The following is an 18,730-nucleotide window of genomic DNA, read 5'->3' as shown; positions in this document are numbered from 1 at the left end:
GCTGACTACCCTGGCTGGCAGTTCATTTCTCTCTTGCTCTGTTTCTCAAACAGTAGGGTTCTTTAGGAACAGAGAGGAACCCTGGGTTGTCTCTGAGCCCCAGGCTTGTCCTGGCATATCATGTGTCAGGAGCTCAGGGAAGATATATAGAGAGCACAACAGAAGGCTGGCTGCCCTTCTTTAAAAAGCCATTGTGGGGGCGCCTGGGTGGCTCAGTTGGTTAAGCGACTGCCTTCAGCTCAGGTCATGATCCTGGAGTCCCGGGATCGAGTCCCGCATCGGGCTCCCTGCTCGGCAGGGAGCCTGCTTCTCCCTCTGACCTTCCTCCTTCTCATGCGCTCTGTCTCTCATTCTCTCTCTCTCAAATAAATAAATAAAATCTTAAAAAAAAATAAAAAATAATAAAAAGCCATTGTGTTAAGTATGAAATCTGTGGGGTGGTAGAGTGGGAGTACCCCTGATGGAATGAATTGGGGTGGCAGTGAGTGATGGCAGGGTGAGGCATCCACTGGTTGATGGTGGGTTTCATAGCTGAGGGGCTTGGGAGTGTCCATGGCCAACAGAGGGGTAGGGCATTCCTGGATAACGTGAAGTACCCATGGTTGGAAGTTGGAGACATCTATGGGTAAAAGTTGAGGGGTGAGGATGGGGGTTGGGCATGCATTGAGAAAATGGGATACTCCTGAGAGATTGCCTCCTGTTTTTCTGGAGCTCTGAGCCTAGTTTGTCAAGTGAGGAGTGTGGCTATATGGCCAAGGGAAAGGATCATCCTGACATCCCACTTATCCTTCTAGGTTGTTCTTCGTGGGCTCCCGTGAGGGCCACCTCCCGGATGTTCTGTCCATGATCCACATTGAGCGTTTTACACCCATCCCTGCTTTACTGTTCAATGTAAGCTCTGCTGAGGGAGTCTGGAGAATTGTAGTACTTTATGAGACGACTATGGGTGGGAGGTATACTAGCTTAAGATATTTCCCAAGCCTCTCAGAGTTTCTTCTTTTTTCTTAAATTTTTAAAAAATATAAAACAGTTATAGGAGAGAAGGCAAATTGTACAAAAGAATATAAAAATAAATTTGTGAGATTTATTTTCATTTTTTGAAAGATTTTATGTATTTATTTGTTTATTCTATTTATTAGAGAGTGTGAGCAGGGGGCAGGGAGAGGGGCAGTGGGAGAGAGAATCCCAAGCAGACCCTGCACTGAGTGCAGAGCCTGATGCAGGGCTCGATCTCACGTCCCTAAGATCATGACAGCCAAAATCAAGAGTTGGATGCTTAACTGATGGAGCCACCCAGGCACTCCTAAATTTTTTTAAAGTAGGCTCCATGCCCAATGTGGGCTTGAACTCATGACCCTGTTATTAAGAGTCCCATGTTCCACTGACTGAGCCAGCCAGGTGCCCCTGCTTTTTTTTTTTTTTTTTTTTTAACTTTAATTAAATCATATTTAGAAGAGCCAGGCCAGTTGTATACCAACTACCTAGGGACTTCTTTTCATATTGTAGACTTTATAGATTTATTTTTTATTTTTATTTTTTTTATTTTTTTATTTTTTATTTTTTTAAAGATTTTATTTATTTATTTGCGAGAGAGAGAATGAGAGACAGAGAGCACGAGAGGGAGGAGGGTCAAAGGGAGAAGCAGACTCCCTGCCGAGCAGGGAGCCCAATGCGGGACTCGATCCTGGGACTCCGGGATCATGACCTGAGCTGAAGGCAGTTGCTCAACCAACTGAGCCACCCAGGCGCCCTTTATTTATTTTTTTTAAAGATTTTATTTGACAGAGAGAGACAGCGAGAGAGGGAACACAAGCAGGGGGAGTGGGAGAGGGAGAAGCAGGTTTCCCGCGGAGCGGGGAGCCTGATGCGGGACTCGATCCCAGGACCCCGGGATCATGACCTGAGCCGAAGGCAGACGCCTAACGACTGAGCCACCCAGGCACCCCTAGATTTATTTTTTTAAAGATTTTGTTTTTAAGTTATCTCTCCACCCAACATGGGGCTTGAGCTCACAACCCTGGTATCAAGAGTCACATGCTCCACTGAGGAGCCAGCCAGGTGCCCCTGGATATCATAGATTTATATATATTAGATGGTGCTTCATATGTGCCAAGTACAATTATATACCCCTTAAATAGTTATCATCAGCTCAACCCTTCCTTGCCATTAGTATCAAGCTTCATTATTTAGCTTTATACTGAATTTCTGCAATCTAAAGAGGGATTAATGATACTTCTTTAGTTTCTTCTTACCCCTGGAATTATCCTGGCAATTATCATGTTTGTGTTTATCATTATGAACTTATATTTTGTCAAAATAACAAAAATCCTCTCAGTATATTGATTGGGATAGCATTGAATTTATAAATTTAGGGAAGATCTGACATCTTGTCTTTTAATCATCTTCTACCCCAGTTTTCCCAATACAGTCCCCCTTCTTTCCCCAGAATGGGCCCTTTTTGTTTTAAACCCTTTGTTGATAATCTGGGTGAAAAGATTAGGTGGGGGAACTCCATATTCTTGAAGTTTAAGTAAATCTGACCATGTCACAGGACTCTAGTCCCTGACTTCTGTCTTCTAGGACTCTTTTGTTCTAGAGGGCAAATTGTGTCATACCTCTCTTATCAGGGGTATAGATCCATTTTGTCAGTCTGCATTTCTAAGACCCCAGGACAGTGAGATGGTTCTGGAGGCATTTACTCCGTTTGTATGCCAGGTAGTTGAGACTCAGGAGTAATGGCATCCAGAGGGGAAAGTGATTCATATTGAGGTTCGTGCATCAAAGTGAGGAGGGCCTCACTCTCTGCCATCAGAAGGGGAAAGGAGGGCGCCTGGGTGGCTCAGTCGTTAGGTGTCTGCCTTTGGCTCAGGTCATGATCCTGGGGTCCCAGGATCGAGTCCCACATTGGGCTCCCTGCTTGGAAGGAAGCCTGCTTCTCCCTCTCCCACTCCCCCTGCTTGTGTTCCTGCTCTCACTGTCTCTGTCAAATAAATAAAATCTTAAAAAAAAAAAAAGGGAGGGCGCCTGGGTGGCTCAGTTGGTTAAGCGACTGCCTTCGGCTCAGGTCATGATCTGGAGTCCTGGGATCGAGTCCCGCATCGGGCTCCCTGCTCGGCCTGCTTCTCCCTCTGACCCTCCCCCCTCTCATGTGCTCTCTGTCTCTCTCATTCTCTCTGTCTCAAATAAATAAATCTTTTAAAAAAAATAAAAAAAATTAAAAAAAAAGGGAAGGGAGTCTGGCTTGTTACTAAAGTGCTTGCAAAAAGAAGGGAGGCATTGTGTGTGGGAAGGGCCCCGAACAGAAGAGGGAGAGATACCACCTTGAAGGTTAATACAGAGATTAGACCTATCTGATGCCAAGGGATCAATGGAAAGAACTGGAGGTAACCTGGTAAGCTAAATCAGTGGTGAGCGGCAGATCTGGTGCTGACTGCTGGGTGGTTGGAGTCTCCTATGGTGGCCTGCTGGTAACAATGCCCACTGCTCCTTCCATCCCGTCCCCTTCCAGTGTACCATGACACTCATCTACCTCACTGTGGAAGATGTTTTCCTGCTCATCAACTACTTCAGCTTCAGCTATTGGTTCTTTGTGGGCCTGTCTGTTGCTGGACAGCTCTATCTTCGCTGGAAGGAGCCTGAGCGACCCCGGCCTCTCAAGGTCAGTGACTCTGGACAGACTAGGAGGGATGGGCCATCTCCCCACGGTGACTTCTCTAAACCCTGTTCCCCCTTAGCACTTTACCTAATATCTCACCTCCCTTCATTTCAGCTGAGCCTGTTTTTTCCCATCGTGTTCTGCATATGCTCCTTGTTCCTGGTGATTGTGCCTCTATACAGTGACACCATCAATTCCCTCATTGGCATCGGGATTGCCCTCTCTGGGATTCCTGTCTACTTCGTGGGTGTTTACTTGCCTGAGTCCCAGAGGCCAGTCCTTATTCGAAATGTCCTGGGTGAGCTTTTTTGCCTGTTATTCAGTGTGTGTGTGTGTGTTTGTACGTGTACGCAGATGCATGCAGAGGTGGGAGTGGTAGCTAACAGCTTCCCCTATACTAGTGATGTGCTAGAGACCATGAGACCTGGTTGTTCCACATGACTTCTTCCCTTTTGATCTTGACATGAGCACTTTAGTTCTAACTTTAGAGTCCTATTTTTGGGTTAAAACACTTTTAAAAGTGCAATCCATGTGGGAAGACGAGGAGTCATGCATTACTTTCTGGTTGGGCACAGAATGAAGGACAGTGATGCTTGCTGGTGGTAAGAGGCAAAGCCTTGTGCAGGACACCCAGGGGACAGGTGGGAAGGAGCCACAGATCTGCTTTAATCAACTTTGGGGTGTTCATATTGAGTTGTAGCTGTCAGCTTGCTGAATTCTGTTCTCTATTTTCATTTAGCTGCTGTCACCAAAGTCACCCAGCAGCTTTGCTTTTGCGTCCTGACTGAGCTTGATGTAACTGAAGAAAAAAAAGTTGAGAGGAAAACGGACTAGAGGCCAGAGGTGATGTCCCTTGAGGCCTGGAAGGCCAACCACAGCCACCAAAGTCCAGATGACAAGACTGCAAGCCCACCTTTCTTATTCTAAAGGAGTTTGGTGGCCCACATTGTATAAGGGGGGCTCAGAGCTGATGGCCTGCTCTGGTGGTTACTCTCATTGGTAAGCTACGGGAGAAGACTCAGGGTCTGAGGCAAGCCTGAAGGTGGGAACTTTATAGAGGGTGGTGGTGGGGAGGGCTTGGTCAGGGGAATAGTTGTTTAGTTTTATTCCTGGTGAGTAGGTACAGCTTACCAAACACTTGGCGAACTGCACTGGGGGAAGAGGGATTGCTAGGTTAATAGATGTGGCTGGTGGTTCTGAATTTGTTATTTGAGGTTTGCATCAGGAGCCTCTACAAAGGGGCTGCTTTATGGGAAGGTTCCCTCTGATCAGGTCCAAGCACTGACTCTAGAGGCCTGAAATGCTACCATTTCTTCCTCTGACTCAGAATCTTTCCCTGGGAAGACAGTTGTATTTCATTATTTATTGATATTTAATCCAGTACACCAATTCTAGCAGAGCACTGGTGTTCATTCATCTACAGGATGCAATAAGCTGATTGTGTTTAAAAACTCAAAAGTACCCCCAACCGAGTCCTTCTGCCCTTAGAGGTGTCTCTGCGTGGTGGTGTGGGTCAGCCTCTGATCACAGATTTTTTTTGCTTGGTTTTACGCACAATCTTCTGTTGAGTCTTAGCTGCATATTTTTTTTTTTACTCATATATTGGTTACACTTTAGTTAGTAGGTCACAGATTATAAGCACCTGGCTCAAATCAGCAAAGACGAATCAACAAATTCATGAGTCAGAAGTCTGATAATACTGCTATTCTGAAAGATAATCCCTTATTTTACTTGAGACCTCAGGTCCTTATTCTAAATGATAGAAGGTAAATCTCTGGTTTCTGGTATGAACTTTAGGAGGACATAAACTGTTTTAGAAGTGGATTACCTGGATTCTCTCAGCCATTCAATGGCTTAGAGAACATCTCATGGACTCAAGCCACCAAATAGCTTGTTTCTGTCAGGGCTGGTGTGAGGAACTGCTGTGCAGACCCCGCCAAGCCCACCTTGGTGCTAGAAGTGGTCATTTACCTTTTCCGAAAACCTCACACCAGACTGCATCCTCCTCTTCTGTCCTTGACACTGGGCTTTGTTTACACTCTGAACTGTCTTGGTGTGGATCATCAGGATAGTGCATTCCTGTCCTGTCTGCCTCCCTTTGCTGGAGGTCTGGTGGGCCTGCAGTCTCAGGAAGAGCTTGGTACTTGTGTGGACTTCTATTTCTCCCTTTGGAGGTCAGAGAAGACTTTGGGGGACAAAGCTGCTTCAACCTCAATCTGGCTCCTCAGCAGACTGCATGTTTGGAAGCAACTAATTCTGGTGCTCCAGGGTGTGCTTTAGCATCCAGGTCAGGCCTAATGGGTGTTCCCTCGTGGGCAGCCATGGTTGCAGTGGACTGTACAACTGTCCAGACTTCACCCAGGAACCCTTCTGTGGGAGGGAATCCAGAGACTCCCTACTGTCATCCTGGGTCCAGAGGAACCTGCTAACTTGGCTAACCCCATGCCTGGACTTCTTATCCTTTTGTTTTAGAACTGGTCAATGGTAAAGATAAGAACTATGAGGCAATCTCCCTTTCTGAACATTATTTTCCATCAAATGGCCAGGGGAGTAACCTTGGCCATACCTGTTCAATAAAGACAATTTAGGGGAGCATGATCACAGCTGCCTTCGGTTCAGGGCATGCATGGATGAGAAAATGAGGGGACATTCCTACTGTCATGGGTTGGGGATTTGCACAGCACATTCCTTCCTGGCAATAGGGAGTCTCTCACTTGCCTGGAGTATGTAAACATGACTCCTGTCTGAGCCAAGATGGCACCTATCCCAGGGATCCTCTGGAGCTAATCCTTTAAGCAGAGTGTGTTTGTCTTAAGGATCCTTGACCCAGGTTTCAGCTTTCTCCACTGAAGTAAATGACCAGCTAATCCCAGGAACTTGCTGCCCCCAGTGGCTCCTGGGAGAAGCACGGGCCTCACACCCTAAGTGCCCCAGGACAAGCTTAGTGAGCCATGTCATCCTCCTCTCATTACTGGATGGCAACCGCATTCTTCCCCTCTGTGCTGGATACAGACTTCACCCAGGAACCCTTCTGTGGGAGGGAAGCCAGAGACTCCCTACAGCACTCAAGCTTCATGGTGGAATTAAATTTCTGCAAGGTCTTTGTTGTTCGTCTCCTTCAATCCTTCTCCTGGTGTGCTAATCCCTTTTGCAGTAGGTACAGTATGTGAGGTTGTCAGCCCTTTAATGTTGGCAAACTTTAACGAGTACATGAACAGCAGTGAGCACATTATAATGGCATGGAGTGGTTTTTAATCCTTTGTTTCTATGCCTACAGAAGACTAAGGTGACTAGTATTATAGACCTATAAATTGCTGCCTGTTGCAACTCTGAATTGTACCTTTGTGCATAGCTAGGATAGTTTCGTTGGTTTTCTAACTGCAAGAGCCTGAGGATGTGAACATACAGAATTTAACCACTTAGGCAGGTTTAACATGTGGATAGGAACTAATGTAGGTGAAGACCTACAAAATGAATACAGAAAGAAAGAATGGGTGGAGGCAGGATGGAAAAAGATATGAAATCTTAAAAGATGTGGGAAGACCACCTATCCCTGTGTACTGATAGTGAGTCTGTGCCACATGCCAAGAAGGCACATTTTGAACCAAAGATTCTGTGATTTTGTGTATTGTTTTCCTAGACCTGTGCTGTCCAGTATAGTAACTACTAGCCACAGGTAGCTAATTAAAATAAAATAAAAAATCTGATTCCTCAGGCGCACTAATCATATTTCTAGAGCTGAGCCACATGTGGCTAGTGGCTACTACTAAACATATCCATCTTTGCACAAAGTTCTGTGGGACAATGTTACATTAGAAGAATAAATGCCAACTCAGAGTTAAGATATTTGTGGTATGGAAAGAAGTAGGGTCAGGGTTTCCTTACAAGGAATCTAAGTTTTGGTAACAGAATTGGTCACTGTTTTTGGTGAGTGCTGTGAATAGTTGACCTTTCTCATTGGAAAGCTACGTTTATGTTTTCCTTTTCCTCACTTGCCCGAAGTCCTTAAGTGTCTAAGGTCAATCCTGAAACTTCTGTCTCACTAACCCCCTCCCCCCATCTTTGGTGGAGGGTAGGGATGGGAGAGAGTGTGTACAGTGGGAAAACATATGTATAGACATTGAGATCTGGGGATGCCTGGGTGGTTCGGTTGGTTAAGCAACTGCCTTCGGCTCAGGTCATGACCCTGGAGTGCCGGCACTGGGTCCCACATTGGGCTCCCTGCTCAGCAGGGAGTCTGCTTCTCCTTTTGACCCTCCCCCCTCTCATGCTCTCTCTCTAATAAATAAAATCTTTAAAAAAAAAAAAAAAAAGACATTGCGATCTGGGTACCTGGGTGGCTCAGTCAGTTAAGCATCTGCTTTCGGCTCAGGTCACGATCCCAGGGTCCTGGGATTGAGCCCTGTGTCAGGCTCCCTGGTCAGTGGGGAGCCTGCTTCTCCTAATAAATTAAAAAAAAAAAAGATACTCAGATTTAAAAGGTTTTTAAGTAGGGGCACCTGGGTGGCTCAGTCAGTTAGGTGGCCGACTCTTGATTTCGGCTCAGGTCATGGTTTTGGGGTCCTGGAATTCCCCCTCCCCCCATTGGGCTTTGTGCTCCATGCAGAGTCTGCTTGAGGATCGTTCTCTCCCTCTCCCTCTGCCCCTTCCTCCTGCTCGTGTTCTCTCAATAAATCTTATAAAAAAAAAAGTTTTCAAGGAATTTTCTTGCTCCCTTTAATTTTTACTAAACACAGAGTATCACATTCATATGTCCTGTTCTCCCTGGAACAAAGGAAGACAGCAGTCTTTACAACCATTATCAGAGTCAGGAAGCAGGGCGGTGGAGACAGCTATTAACTTAAAACCTCTCAGAGCTCAGGCAGATTCTACTTCCCTCTCTAACAGCCACCACTATCCCGTCGGTGTTGCTATAAGGGACCCAATGTAGCCCTTCTAGATTCCATCTATCAAAAGAAACAGGCTTTTAGTGGAGGCAGTGGCCTGGTGGTATGGGAAAGCTAAAGCTTAGTGCTAAGGAAACAGAAGTTTCTCTTCCACTTACTGGCTTTAGCACAGGAGAATGGGAAAATCCCCAGGCCAGGAAGCTTCACTTTTATGGCATTTTTTCCTCCAGACTATAGAGTCACTTTTGACTGAGGCAAAGGGGTCCTACTGTTACTGAAAAAGACACAGTCCTTTAGCACACGTTTTCACTGGTAGGATGGTGCTGCTGGACATGCTTTTTCCTTTCGTGTTAAGCTAGAAAACCCAGGGATGTTACCAGGATGGCTGAAGCTGCAGTCAGAGCCCTCAGGGCACATGACTGAACTTCATAGATACCACAGGATCATCAGTCTGAATCCAGGTCATGGGGGCTGTCATAGCCAAACTCCTTCTGCACATCCAAAGGGTATTTGCTCCACATCTGTGGTGGGCCGTTGCCTCTTTCCTCTTCGCTGAGGCTGTCGTATTCATCAGAGCCTAGAATGATAACAGGAATGGGCTCTGAGTTTCTAGGTGACCATGATAATCGTTTCCCATCTCAGGAAGGTCTGTGTTTTTTTGTTGTTGTTCTTCCTTCTACAATACTAGCTCAGTAAAGAGAATTTAGGGGGGGAAAAAAGCAAGCCTGTTTGTACTACCTAAACCAAATCCCTCAACAACATTGGGAGTATTTTTTCATTTCTCCCCTAAGGATAGGATTTCTTTTTGTTATTATAGTTGTAGTCATACTGTAAACATAATTTCACGTCTGCCCCTATCCTTTTAACATATCAGTACTTCCCAGATAGAATAGTCACAGTTTAATTAATTGTCCTTCCATTAACAGACACTGAGAAATTCTTTTTGTTGGCACAAAGAACATAATCCTTGAAGGATCTGTGTCACCAGAGTATCTTTCCTTCCTCTTTCCCCCAGCTACCATGTCTGTGTGTTGCATCTTTCTCAAAACATTGTAAACAAAGCAACTTCTTGAGAAGTTAGATAACTGATCTGTCAAAATCCTAGCCCTGCTCCAACTGGCAAACCTCTTCAATACCTTCTTGACTGAAGCAGGAGAAGAGACACTGACCTAAGATGTTTCTCTTAATCCCAACCACTGAAGTTAGTGCAATATTCTCCTGTTTTCTGGAGAGAGGATGAGGCTCCATGAGGTGAAGTAACTTCCCCAAGTCCTACAGATAGGAAATGACAGAACTAAGGATTTGAGGGGCGCCTGGATGGCTCAGTCGTTAAGCGTCTGCCTTCAGCTCAGGTCATGATCCCAGGTCCTGGGATCGAGCCCCGCATCGGGCTCCCTGCTCAGCGGGAGGCCTGCTTCTCCCTTTCCCACTCCCCCTGCTTGTGTTCCTGCTCTCGCTATCTCTATCTATCAAATAAATATCTTTAAAAAAAAAAATACTCTTAAAAAAAAAAAAAGAACTAAGGATTTGAACCTAGGCTTCCCCCGGAAACACTAGTTCTTGGGGCTCCTATAGCTCTAATAGCTTGTGGTTGAGCTGTTGGGAGTTCAATGGCAGAGAAGGAAAGCCAGTTAAGATGTACTTGTTAACCATGCTCACACCTCAGTCTTGGATCCCACTAGTTCCTTCCCATCCAAGGCTGCCACCCATGTACCTCTGGACTCATCTCCATCAGTGTTCTCCTCCTCTGGATACTCATTGCGCCAGTTATTCTCACTGTTCTCATCATCATCATCTTCATAAATATCTTCTGGTTGCTGGTCATCATTCACCTGCACATCTCAACACAAACATGAGTATAAGTCAAAACCTCTAAGGCTGTGCTGTGGGGGAAGCTATTAGCAGACCAACTTGGAAAAATCATTTAAGAGCACTGTGTGGAAAAGAGGCAGCCTAGGAGCTGGTCTGAGTCTGCTGCACAAGGGGCTGTAGTAACCTTGGGCTACAAGGTAGAGACAGCAGCCCTACTTCTCAGAGTCTACCTCCAGCCATCACATTCCCAGTGGGATAGGATGAACTCCAGAAGGGAACACACCAAGGTGGGGAGGAGAGAGACCTCTGAGTAAGTGTTGGCACTGATCTTTAAACTTGAAGGACAGCCAGGTGGGAGAGAGATTATATGGATTATGGGTGATGCCAAAAACCAGAACCAAAATCTAAGTGTGAGGGGCGCAGGGAGAGGGGCTATGCAATGATCCAAGGTGGGTGCCTGACTGTGAGACTATGGTTGCAATGCAGGTATGGGATAAGGTGCCGCTCCTCACTTTAGAATTTGTTTTAAAAATAATGATGTCAAGGGGTGCTTTGCTGGCTCAGTCAATAGAGCTGCAACTCTTGATCTCAGGGTTATGAGTTCAAGCCCCACATTGGGTGTAGAGATTGCTTTAAAAAAAAAAATGTCAGGATGTTAGCTTTCTTAATCCAAGGTCTCCCCCCTTTAAGATCCAGTTTAAAAAAAAAAAAGCTTTTATTCCTATTCATGTTAAGAATTTCTGGTTTATTTTGTCTTTATTATAAGCCCCCATATGTTTTCCCCTGAAAGTAGGTGTTAATAAATGATAAAAATGATGTTGCAAACCTTGTAAAAGAACTATTAAGAGCAAAAATTCAGTGTACCTGTCATTCCCAAAATTCCCTGCACTAAACCCAGGTTCCTAGAAGGCATTTAGAATAAATTTTTCCATTTAAACAAGGACAGGAAGAGCTAAGAACAATCTTGAACCCACTGGAGGCAATGTGGAACACAGGGAAACAAAGCACCCAGACTAGAGAACTGCTTAGGCTACCTCATACCCTTCTCATCCTAATGGGTCCCCTTACCAGCTCCCACTCCTGGCAATAGGGCTGTACAGAGAGGATGTTCTCAATCCATCCTGGAGTGGCCATCTCCAAGTAGTATATGTCATACACATAGTCATCCTTCTGCTCCTCCTGGTGCCCGATTCTTGGTCCATCCTCAGATAGAGCCAGCCGTTCACGGATCAACTCTACGGAATTGCAGAGGATCACATCCGGGTCAGATGTCTGTAAAGAAATCAAGAGATGATACATGCATGATCTAAAACATGGATGTTCCAAAAGGAGAAATTTAAGATTTGAGTGAAGGAAATCTCTATAGTTGTCTATGTTAGATTCAAGATTCTTTTTTTTTTAACATTTTATTTATTTATTTGACAGAGAGAGACAGCGAGCGAGGGAACACAAGCGGGGGAGTGGGAAAGGAAGAAGCAGGCTTCCCTCTGAGCAGGGAGCCCGATGTGGGGCTCGATCCCAGGACCCTGGGATCATGACCTGAGCTGAAGGCAGACGCTTAGTGACTCAGCCACCCAGGCACCCCTAGATTCAAGATTCTTATCCCCATGTCCTACTGGTCTATTAGCTATGAAATTAAAAAATTAACTATTTCTAAAATAATTATGTAGTTTTTCTTTTGAGATAGACTTAAGATAGTTTTCTGCTCTTTTGTGCTTGACCAACATAAGAGAGTATATGGAAAGACTGGCCTGAGAAGATCTCCCCTTAGGGATCTGCAGGCCCACAGCAGCACTTCTTGGGCTGATCCCCAATGTCTCTGCATTTTGTGTGACCTCCTATAGGGATCTAAAAGCGATTCTTGGACTCTGATGACTACTCCCACCTGGTTGCCCACAATGATGTCCCTTTTCTTTTTTAAAAGATTTATTTGTCGTGCTCGCTTCGGCAGCACATATACTAAAAAAAGATTTATTTGTCTGCCCTCGGCTCAGGTCATGATTCCAGGGTCCTGGGATCGAGCCCCGCATCGGGCTTCCTGCTCAGTGGGAGGCCTGCTTCTTCCTCTCCTACTCCCCCTGCTTGTGTTCCTTCTCTCGCTGTGTCTCTTTCTCTCAAACAAATAAATAAAATCTTAAAAAAAAAAAAAAAAAGATTTATTTGAGGGGCACCTGGGTAGCTCAGCCAGTTAGGAGGCTGCCTTCGGCTCAGGTCATGATCCCAGGGTCCTGGGATAGAGCCCCACAAATGGGATCCTTGCTCAGGGAGCATGCTTCTCCCACTCCCTCTGCTGCTCCCCCTGCTTGTGTTTTCTCCCTTTCTCTCTAATCAATAAATAAAATCTTAAAAAAAAAAAAAAATGTATTTGAGAGCCAGCAAGTGCATGCGTGAGCAGGGGAGGGGTAGAGGGAGAAGAACAATCTCAAGCAGACTCCCCTCCAAGCATGGAGCCCAAGTGGGGGGCGCTTGATCCCACAACCCCGAGATCATGACCTAAGCCAAAACCAAGAGTTGGACACTCAACTGAGACACCCAGGCACCCAATGATGTCGTACTTTTTTTTAAATACATATTTTTAAAGATTTTATTTATTTATTTGACAGAGAGAGAGGAAAGAGAGCGCGCACAAGCAGGGGGGAATGGCAGGCAGAGGCAGAAGCAGAGAAGCAGACTCTCCGCTGAGCAGGGAGCCCAATGTGGGACTTGATCCCAGGACCTTGGGATCATGACTTTAGCTGAAGGCAGCCGCTTAAACTGAGCCACCCAGGCACACCCATAGCTGTTTGCTTCTGCTGCCTTATTTCTCTAGGATAAATCCTGGGGGTAAGATCACTAGATAAAATAAAAGGAACTTTTCTCACTTAAGATTTCTTCTAAAATAGTACTATATTTGCTTAAAATTTAAATGGCATCAAATTGGGCGCCTGGGTGGCTCAGTTGGTTGGGCGACTGCCTTCGGCTCAGGTCATGATCCTGGAGTCCCGGGATCGAGTCCCGCATCGGGCTCCCTGCTCGGCAGGGAGTCTGCTTCTCCCTCTGACCCTCCCCCCTCTCCTGCTCTCTCTCTCTCATTCTCTCTCTCAAATAAATAAATAAAAATCTTTAAAATAAATAAATAAATAAATGGCATCAAATTAATGAGAAATGTACTGGGTGATGGATATTGGGGAGAGTATGTGTTGTAATGAGCACTGGCTATTATACAGGACTGGTGAGTCACAGACCTGTACCCCTGAAACAAGTAATACATTATATATTAATGGAATTTAAATTAAAAAATAAAAAAAAATGAGAAATATAATGTGGCAAAAATGCTGTCACTATTTTAAAATTTCTTTAGATGTTTAGATGGCTTTGGAATCCAAACAATAAAAATAAATTTAAGTAGTTTTCAAATAGGCCCCAAGCTATTTTTAGGATTTCTGATATGTAAAGCCATGCTGTTTTCCAAAAGCCTTGCATCAATTTTAAGCACTACATTTATGTACCATTTTAATCATGGCCTTGCCAGCAGCGCTATCAACAACCTTTCCCCTGATAGTCTAGTATGCATAAAACCCCAAATTTGCTTTCAGCTTAAATCCATTTTTAAAAAAATAATTACTGAGGGCAAAACATTTTTTAAAATCTGTGATTAATTCTACAGATGTTTTTGATTAGCTGTTTAAAAGACAATTCTGGGGATGCCTGGGTGGCTCAGTCGTTAAGCGTCTGCCTTCGGCTTGGGTCATGATCCCGGGGTCCTGGGATCGAGCCCCGCATCGGGCTCCCTGCTCGGCGGGGGGCCTGCTTCTCCCTCTCCCACTCCCCCTGCTTGTGTTCCTGCTCTCGCTGTGTCTCTTTCTGTCAAATAAATAAATAATCTTTTTAAAAAAAAAATAAATAAACAATAAAAGACAATTCTGGAAAAAAAAAAAAAAGACAAGAATGTAGTCTGGCTTAGTAAAGAATCCACAAGCAAAATGTGCTACTATATCCTGTCACAATGAGCTTTAAAAGCATCTGACCTTACAGATCATCTATAAAATGTGAGAAGTGTTAAGTATTCTTAATTTAATATTATACATAAACCACACTAAAATACCTTTCATTAAGCAAAAGGCAACATTTTAGATGCAGGGAATTTTAACCGCATTGGCATAGTTAAGACCAAAAAGATAAAGTGGACACTGCCAGCTTATCTTCAGCCCTTGCCTTTAACAGGCTAACAAACACAACTTGAAACACAGCTGAGTCTTGCTGTTCTATGAGACAGTGAAGGGATTTCCTCAGTATTTACATATGTATTAATATAACCAGTTATATCAGTCTAAATATAAAATCAATCTATAGGTTTAGAGATGGCATTTACCGACTCCATGAAAAGCTGAACATTACTGGGGCGCCTGACTGGCTCAGTTAGTGGAGTATATGACTCTTGATCTCTGGGTTGTGGGTTTGAGCCCCATGTTCGGTGTATAGATTACTTAAAAATAAAATTAAACGGCACCTGGGTGGCTCAGTTGGTTAAGCGACTGCCTTCGGCTCAGGTCATGATCCTGGAGTCCCAGGATCGAGTCCCGCATCGGGCTCCCTGCTCGGCAGGGAGCCTGCTTCTTCCTCTGACCCTCCCCTCTCTCATGCTCTATCTCTCATTCTCTCTCTCAAATAAATAAATAAAATCTTAAAAAGCAAATAAAATTTTTTTAAAAAGCTGACCATTACTAATCAATTATAATCAAATCTCTGTAAGGAGAAAACAAAGACAGCACTTGCTGAACCAGAATTACTATCAAAGTTCAAAAAGCTGATCCTATTCATTTAACCACAAGCCAATCTTATTTAAATCAGGACTGTCCAAAAGAAATACTCTATCAGCCATTCATAATCTGAATTCTGGTGTATGATACCAGTTTAAATATGGTACACATAAAAAGACATGAGACATTTTTGTTTTGTAATAAAGTGGTGGCCAATTATTACTCCTTAGCTTTTTTGAGATAAGCTATCAAGTCTGCCCTTTCTCCTGTCTTAATGTCACGAAGATAATTTTTGTTCCAGGGATGTACTTCTTGGGTTTATCCAAATATTCCATCAGTGTCTCCTCTCCCCAGGTGATGCCTTTGTTCTATTTATTATTTTACTTATTTATTTGAGAGTGAGAGAGCTGGCACAAGGCGGGAGGGGCAGAAGGACAAGCAGACTCCCTGCTGAGCATGCCCAATGCAGAGCTGGATCCTCTGACCCCAAGATCATGACCTGAGCTGAAGTCAGACGCTCAACCGACTGAGCCACCCAGGTGCCCGGATACCTCGTTGGCATCCTTTTAAGAAAATCCAGGGGCGCGACTTGTCTTTCGCTCAATAGACCATAGAGATTTGGCCCAGTTTTATGCTTGCCTTGCCTCTCTTTTCGACAGTATAGCACTGGGCACATTTCTGAACAAAAATCTTCTTGCCCTTCTCAACACTACCCATTTTTAAATTGCTCTTCCATTGCACGTCAAATGAAGGTGACTGCTGGCAAGCCAGATGTCCCACTCTTTCATGTGCAAAAACGTTTTGTTTTTTTTTTAAAGATTTTATTTATTTGACAGAGAGAGACACAGCAAGAGAGGGAACACAGGCAGGGGGAGTGGGAGAGGGAGAAGCAGGCTTCCCGAGGAGCAGGGAGCCCGATGTGGGGCTTGATCCCAGGACTTTGGGATCATGACCTGAGCCGAAGGCAGACGCTTAACGACTGAGCCACCCAGGCACCCCGTGCAAACACTTAAAAAAAAAAATATTTTATTTATTTATTTGAAAGAGAAAGAGAGAGAAAACAAGCAGGGAGGAGGGGCAGAGGGAGAGGGAGAAGCAGGCTCCCTGCTCAGCAGGGAGCCTGATGCGGGGCTTGATCCCAGGACCCTAGGATCATGACCTGAGCCTAAGGCAGCCACTTAACCGACTAAGCCACCCAGATGCCCCAACGAGCAAACACTTTTTGATGTATTTACAGTTGTATTGCATTGTTGAGAAAGATCTGTATTCACATCCTTCATCAGTTTATATACTAGTTTTTGTTATAAAACTGAATGAGCTATTTTTTTTTTTAAGATTTTATTTATTTATTTGATAGAGAAAGACACAGCGAGGGAGGGAACACAAGCAGGGGGAGTGGGAGAGGGAGAAGCAGACTCCCTGCTGAGCAGGGAGCCCGATGCAGGACTCGATCCAGGGACTCCAGGATCATGACCTGAGCCAAAGGCAGTCGCTTAACCAACTGAGCCACCCAGGCGCCCTGAATGAGCTATTTGATAGATTTGATTCCACTCAACACTGGTTTACTTTTAAAAGATATTTGACTTGTAACTTATGAATCAGTCTTCAGTTAGTTTTGGTAAAAGAAGTGGCTATAGTCATCATGCCCAAATTGTTATCCAAGTATATTAGCACCACAATTAAATATTTTTTGCTTGATAAATTTTGAATTAAAATTTCAGTTTTTAAACTTCAAAAACTATCAAAAGAGTGAAGAGTGAAGTTTTTTTTTTTAATGCTTATCAAGAGGAGGCAAACCTTAGCTTGATAATTTTCTATTGTCTTTTTTTTTTTTTTAAAGATTTTATTTATTTGACAGAGAGAGCGAGAGAGGGAACACAAGCAGGGGGAGCAGGAGAGGGAGAAGCAGGCTTCCCGCCGAGCAGGGAGCCCAATGCGGGGCTCGATCCCAGGACCCTGGGATCATGACCCAAGCCGAAGGCAGACGCTTAACGACTGCCACCCAGGCGCCTCTATTTCTATAGTCTTAATACATGTAGTAGAGTTTGTTTTTTGGAACTGAGGTACAAAACAAATTTAGTAAATGTAACAACGGAAAGAACACTGGATTAAATGTGAGAAGACCTGCACTCTACACTTCAATCTGCCTCAAATTTGATTTGCTACCCAAGACCAGTCCTTTAACCTCCCTTTGATGAGTTTTTCCATCTGTTCTATCTTTACCTTGCTCAAAAACCTCCAGTAATTCCCCATCTCAGGGTGAAAGGCAGTATGTCCTTAAAAGTACCTTCAGGGTCTAGCAGGCATCCTCTCCCAAATTCCTTATTATTCTTCCTCCGTTCACTGGGCTCCAGCTCCTCAGTTCACTGGGCTCCGGGCACAGTGATCTTGAACACACCAAACTGTCTTTAAGATATCCACAGTTCCTTGCCATTCACCTCCTCCAAGTTCTCACTCTCATGTCATTTTCTGAGACCCTCTCTGAAATGGAAAACTCTTTCCCTGCCACCACCTCCCCTACACACAGCCCCTCCCTATCACCATCTGACATTGAATTTCACTTCTTTACTGTTTCTCTCCTCTACCTGAATGTTAAGTCCTCGGGGCGCCTGGGTGGCTCGGTCGGCTCAGGTCATGATCCCAGGGTCCTGCGATCGAGGCCCGCATCGGGCTCCCTGCTCGGCGGGAAACCTGCTTCTCCCTCCCACCACCCCCCTGCTTGTGTTCCCTCTCTCACTGTCTGTCGAGTAAATAAATAAAATATTTTTTAAAAAAGAGTGTTAAGTCCTCAAAGCTATATCCACAGAACCTAAGAACAATGCCTGGCACATAGTGGCCACTCAGTAAATATTTGTTGAATGAATAACCTAACCTGCAAAACGAGGTTACCAGGGCTGACAGATCATCCATCAGTAAGGTGAAGCCGTGTACCTCCTCTTAACTATGTGCTGACTTAACGCCCAGACTCCTGGCACTATCAGTCCGGGGAAGCCCAGTGCTCTCTGGGCGGGTACTCACTTTGGAGGAGCCTGCGGTGGCGACGGCCTCTGGGTCTCCTTCCTCGTGGACCAGGTCGAACAGCTGGAAACCTGCGTCCTCGGATGCTTCTGGGTTTCCCAGTGCGTCTTCGGACTCTGGGCCACCCGAGGGAATCCCCGAGGACCGGCGGCCAGAGATCACCCTGTAGCGGCCCTCCTGCCGGATCTCCCGAACCGAAGCGCGGAGATCGCGGCGGATACGCTGCTGGCTGCCCCGGGAAGGGCGCAGGGCGGCTCGAACGAGCGCCTGGACTGGCTCCTCCTGGAAGGTGGTAGGGGAGGGAAGCCGGCGTAAGCAGGAGGTTCGTCAACGGGTCAGGGATACAATTTCGTCCCGGCAGTGCCCTAAGATCCCCTTCAAACACCGGCTCCATCCCGCCCAATACCTGGGAGCGCACAGTGGCCACCAATTGGAAGACATTATTCTCTGGCCCTCTCTCCAGATCCTCGGAGGGTGTCTTTTGAGTCGCCGACTCGACGGCGCCGCTCCGGAGGCGTTTACAAGAGAGGACAAGGGCCTCGGCAGGCTCTGCGCTGCGCTTCCGCTTCACGCGAAGCACTGCAGTCCTGCCGGCCTCCATAGCGGCTGTCGCGGAGCAC

The 18,730-nt window shown here is 45.3% G+C and overlaps 2 protein-coding genes across 10 annotated transcripts in view; one reads left to right on the top strand and one right to left on the bottom strand.

The window, feature by feature from the left end:
- The window catches only part of SLC7A6 (solute carrier family 7 member 6), a 39,526-nt gene extending 29,466 nt beyond the window's left edge, over positions 1-10,060 (top strand). For 5 of the 8 annotated variants that reach the window (XM_064580704.1, XM_064580703.1, XM_064580705.1 and 2 more), the window contains 2 exons: positions 795-891; positions 3,509-10,060. In XM_064580704.1, coding sequence (XP_064436774.1) covers positions 795-891; positions 3,509-4,096 — 685 coding nt within the window. In that variant the 3' untranslated portion in view covers positions 4,097-10,060. The remainder of the gene's footprint in view (positions 1-794; positions 892-3,508) is intronic. The other 3 variants (XM_064580707.1, XM_064580706.1, XM_064580702.1) reach the window with 3 other exon arrangements.
- On the bottom strand, positions 8,354-18,711 carry SLC7A6OS (solute carrier family 7 member 6 opposite strand). Of its 2 annotated transcripts, none has more exons than XM_045890857.3 (5): positions 18,517-18,711; positions 18,111-18,392; positions 11,422-11,625; positions 10,256-10,373; positions 8,354-9,118 (listed from the first exon to the last, which is right to left on the bottom strand). In XM_045890857.3, the coding sequence occupies exons 1-5, from the start codon at positions 18,709-18,711 to the stop codon at positions 8,988-8,990; spliced, it is 930 nt and encodes a 309-aa protein (XP_045746813.1). In that variant the 3' UTR covers positions 8,354-8,987. The 2 variants fall into 2 exon arrangements, with proteins under 2 accessions (XP_045746813.1, XP_064436782.1); XM_064580712.1 differs by lacking the exon at positions 8,354-9,118 and adding an exon at positions 9,710-9,813.
- Positions 18,712-18,730: the final 19 nt, after the last annotated feature.

This window comes from Mirounga angustirostris, unplaced genomic scaffold, assembly GCF_029215605.1.
Source record: "Mirounga angustirostris isolate CCGP_5_RB_7025 unplaced genomic scaffold, mMirAng1.0.hap1 SCAF_16, whole genome shotgun sequence".
In the NCBI taxonomy this organism is placed as follows: Eukaryota; Metazoa; Chordata; class Mammalia; order Carnivora; family Phocidae; genus Mirounga; species Mirounga angustirostris.
This window is presented reverse-complemented; position numbering and strand designations above follow the sequence as displayed.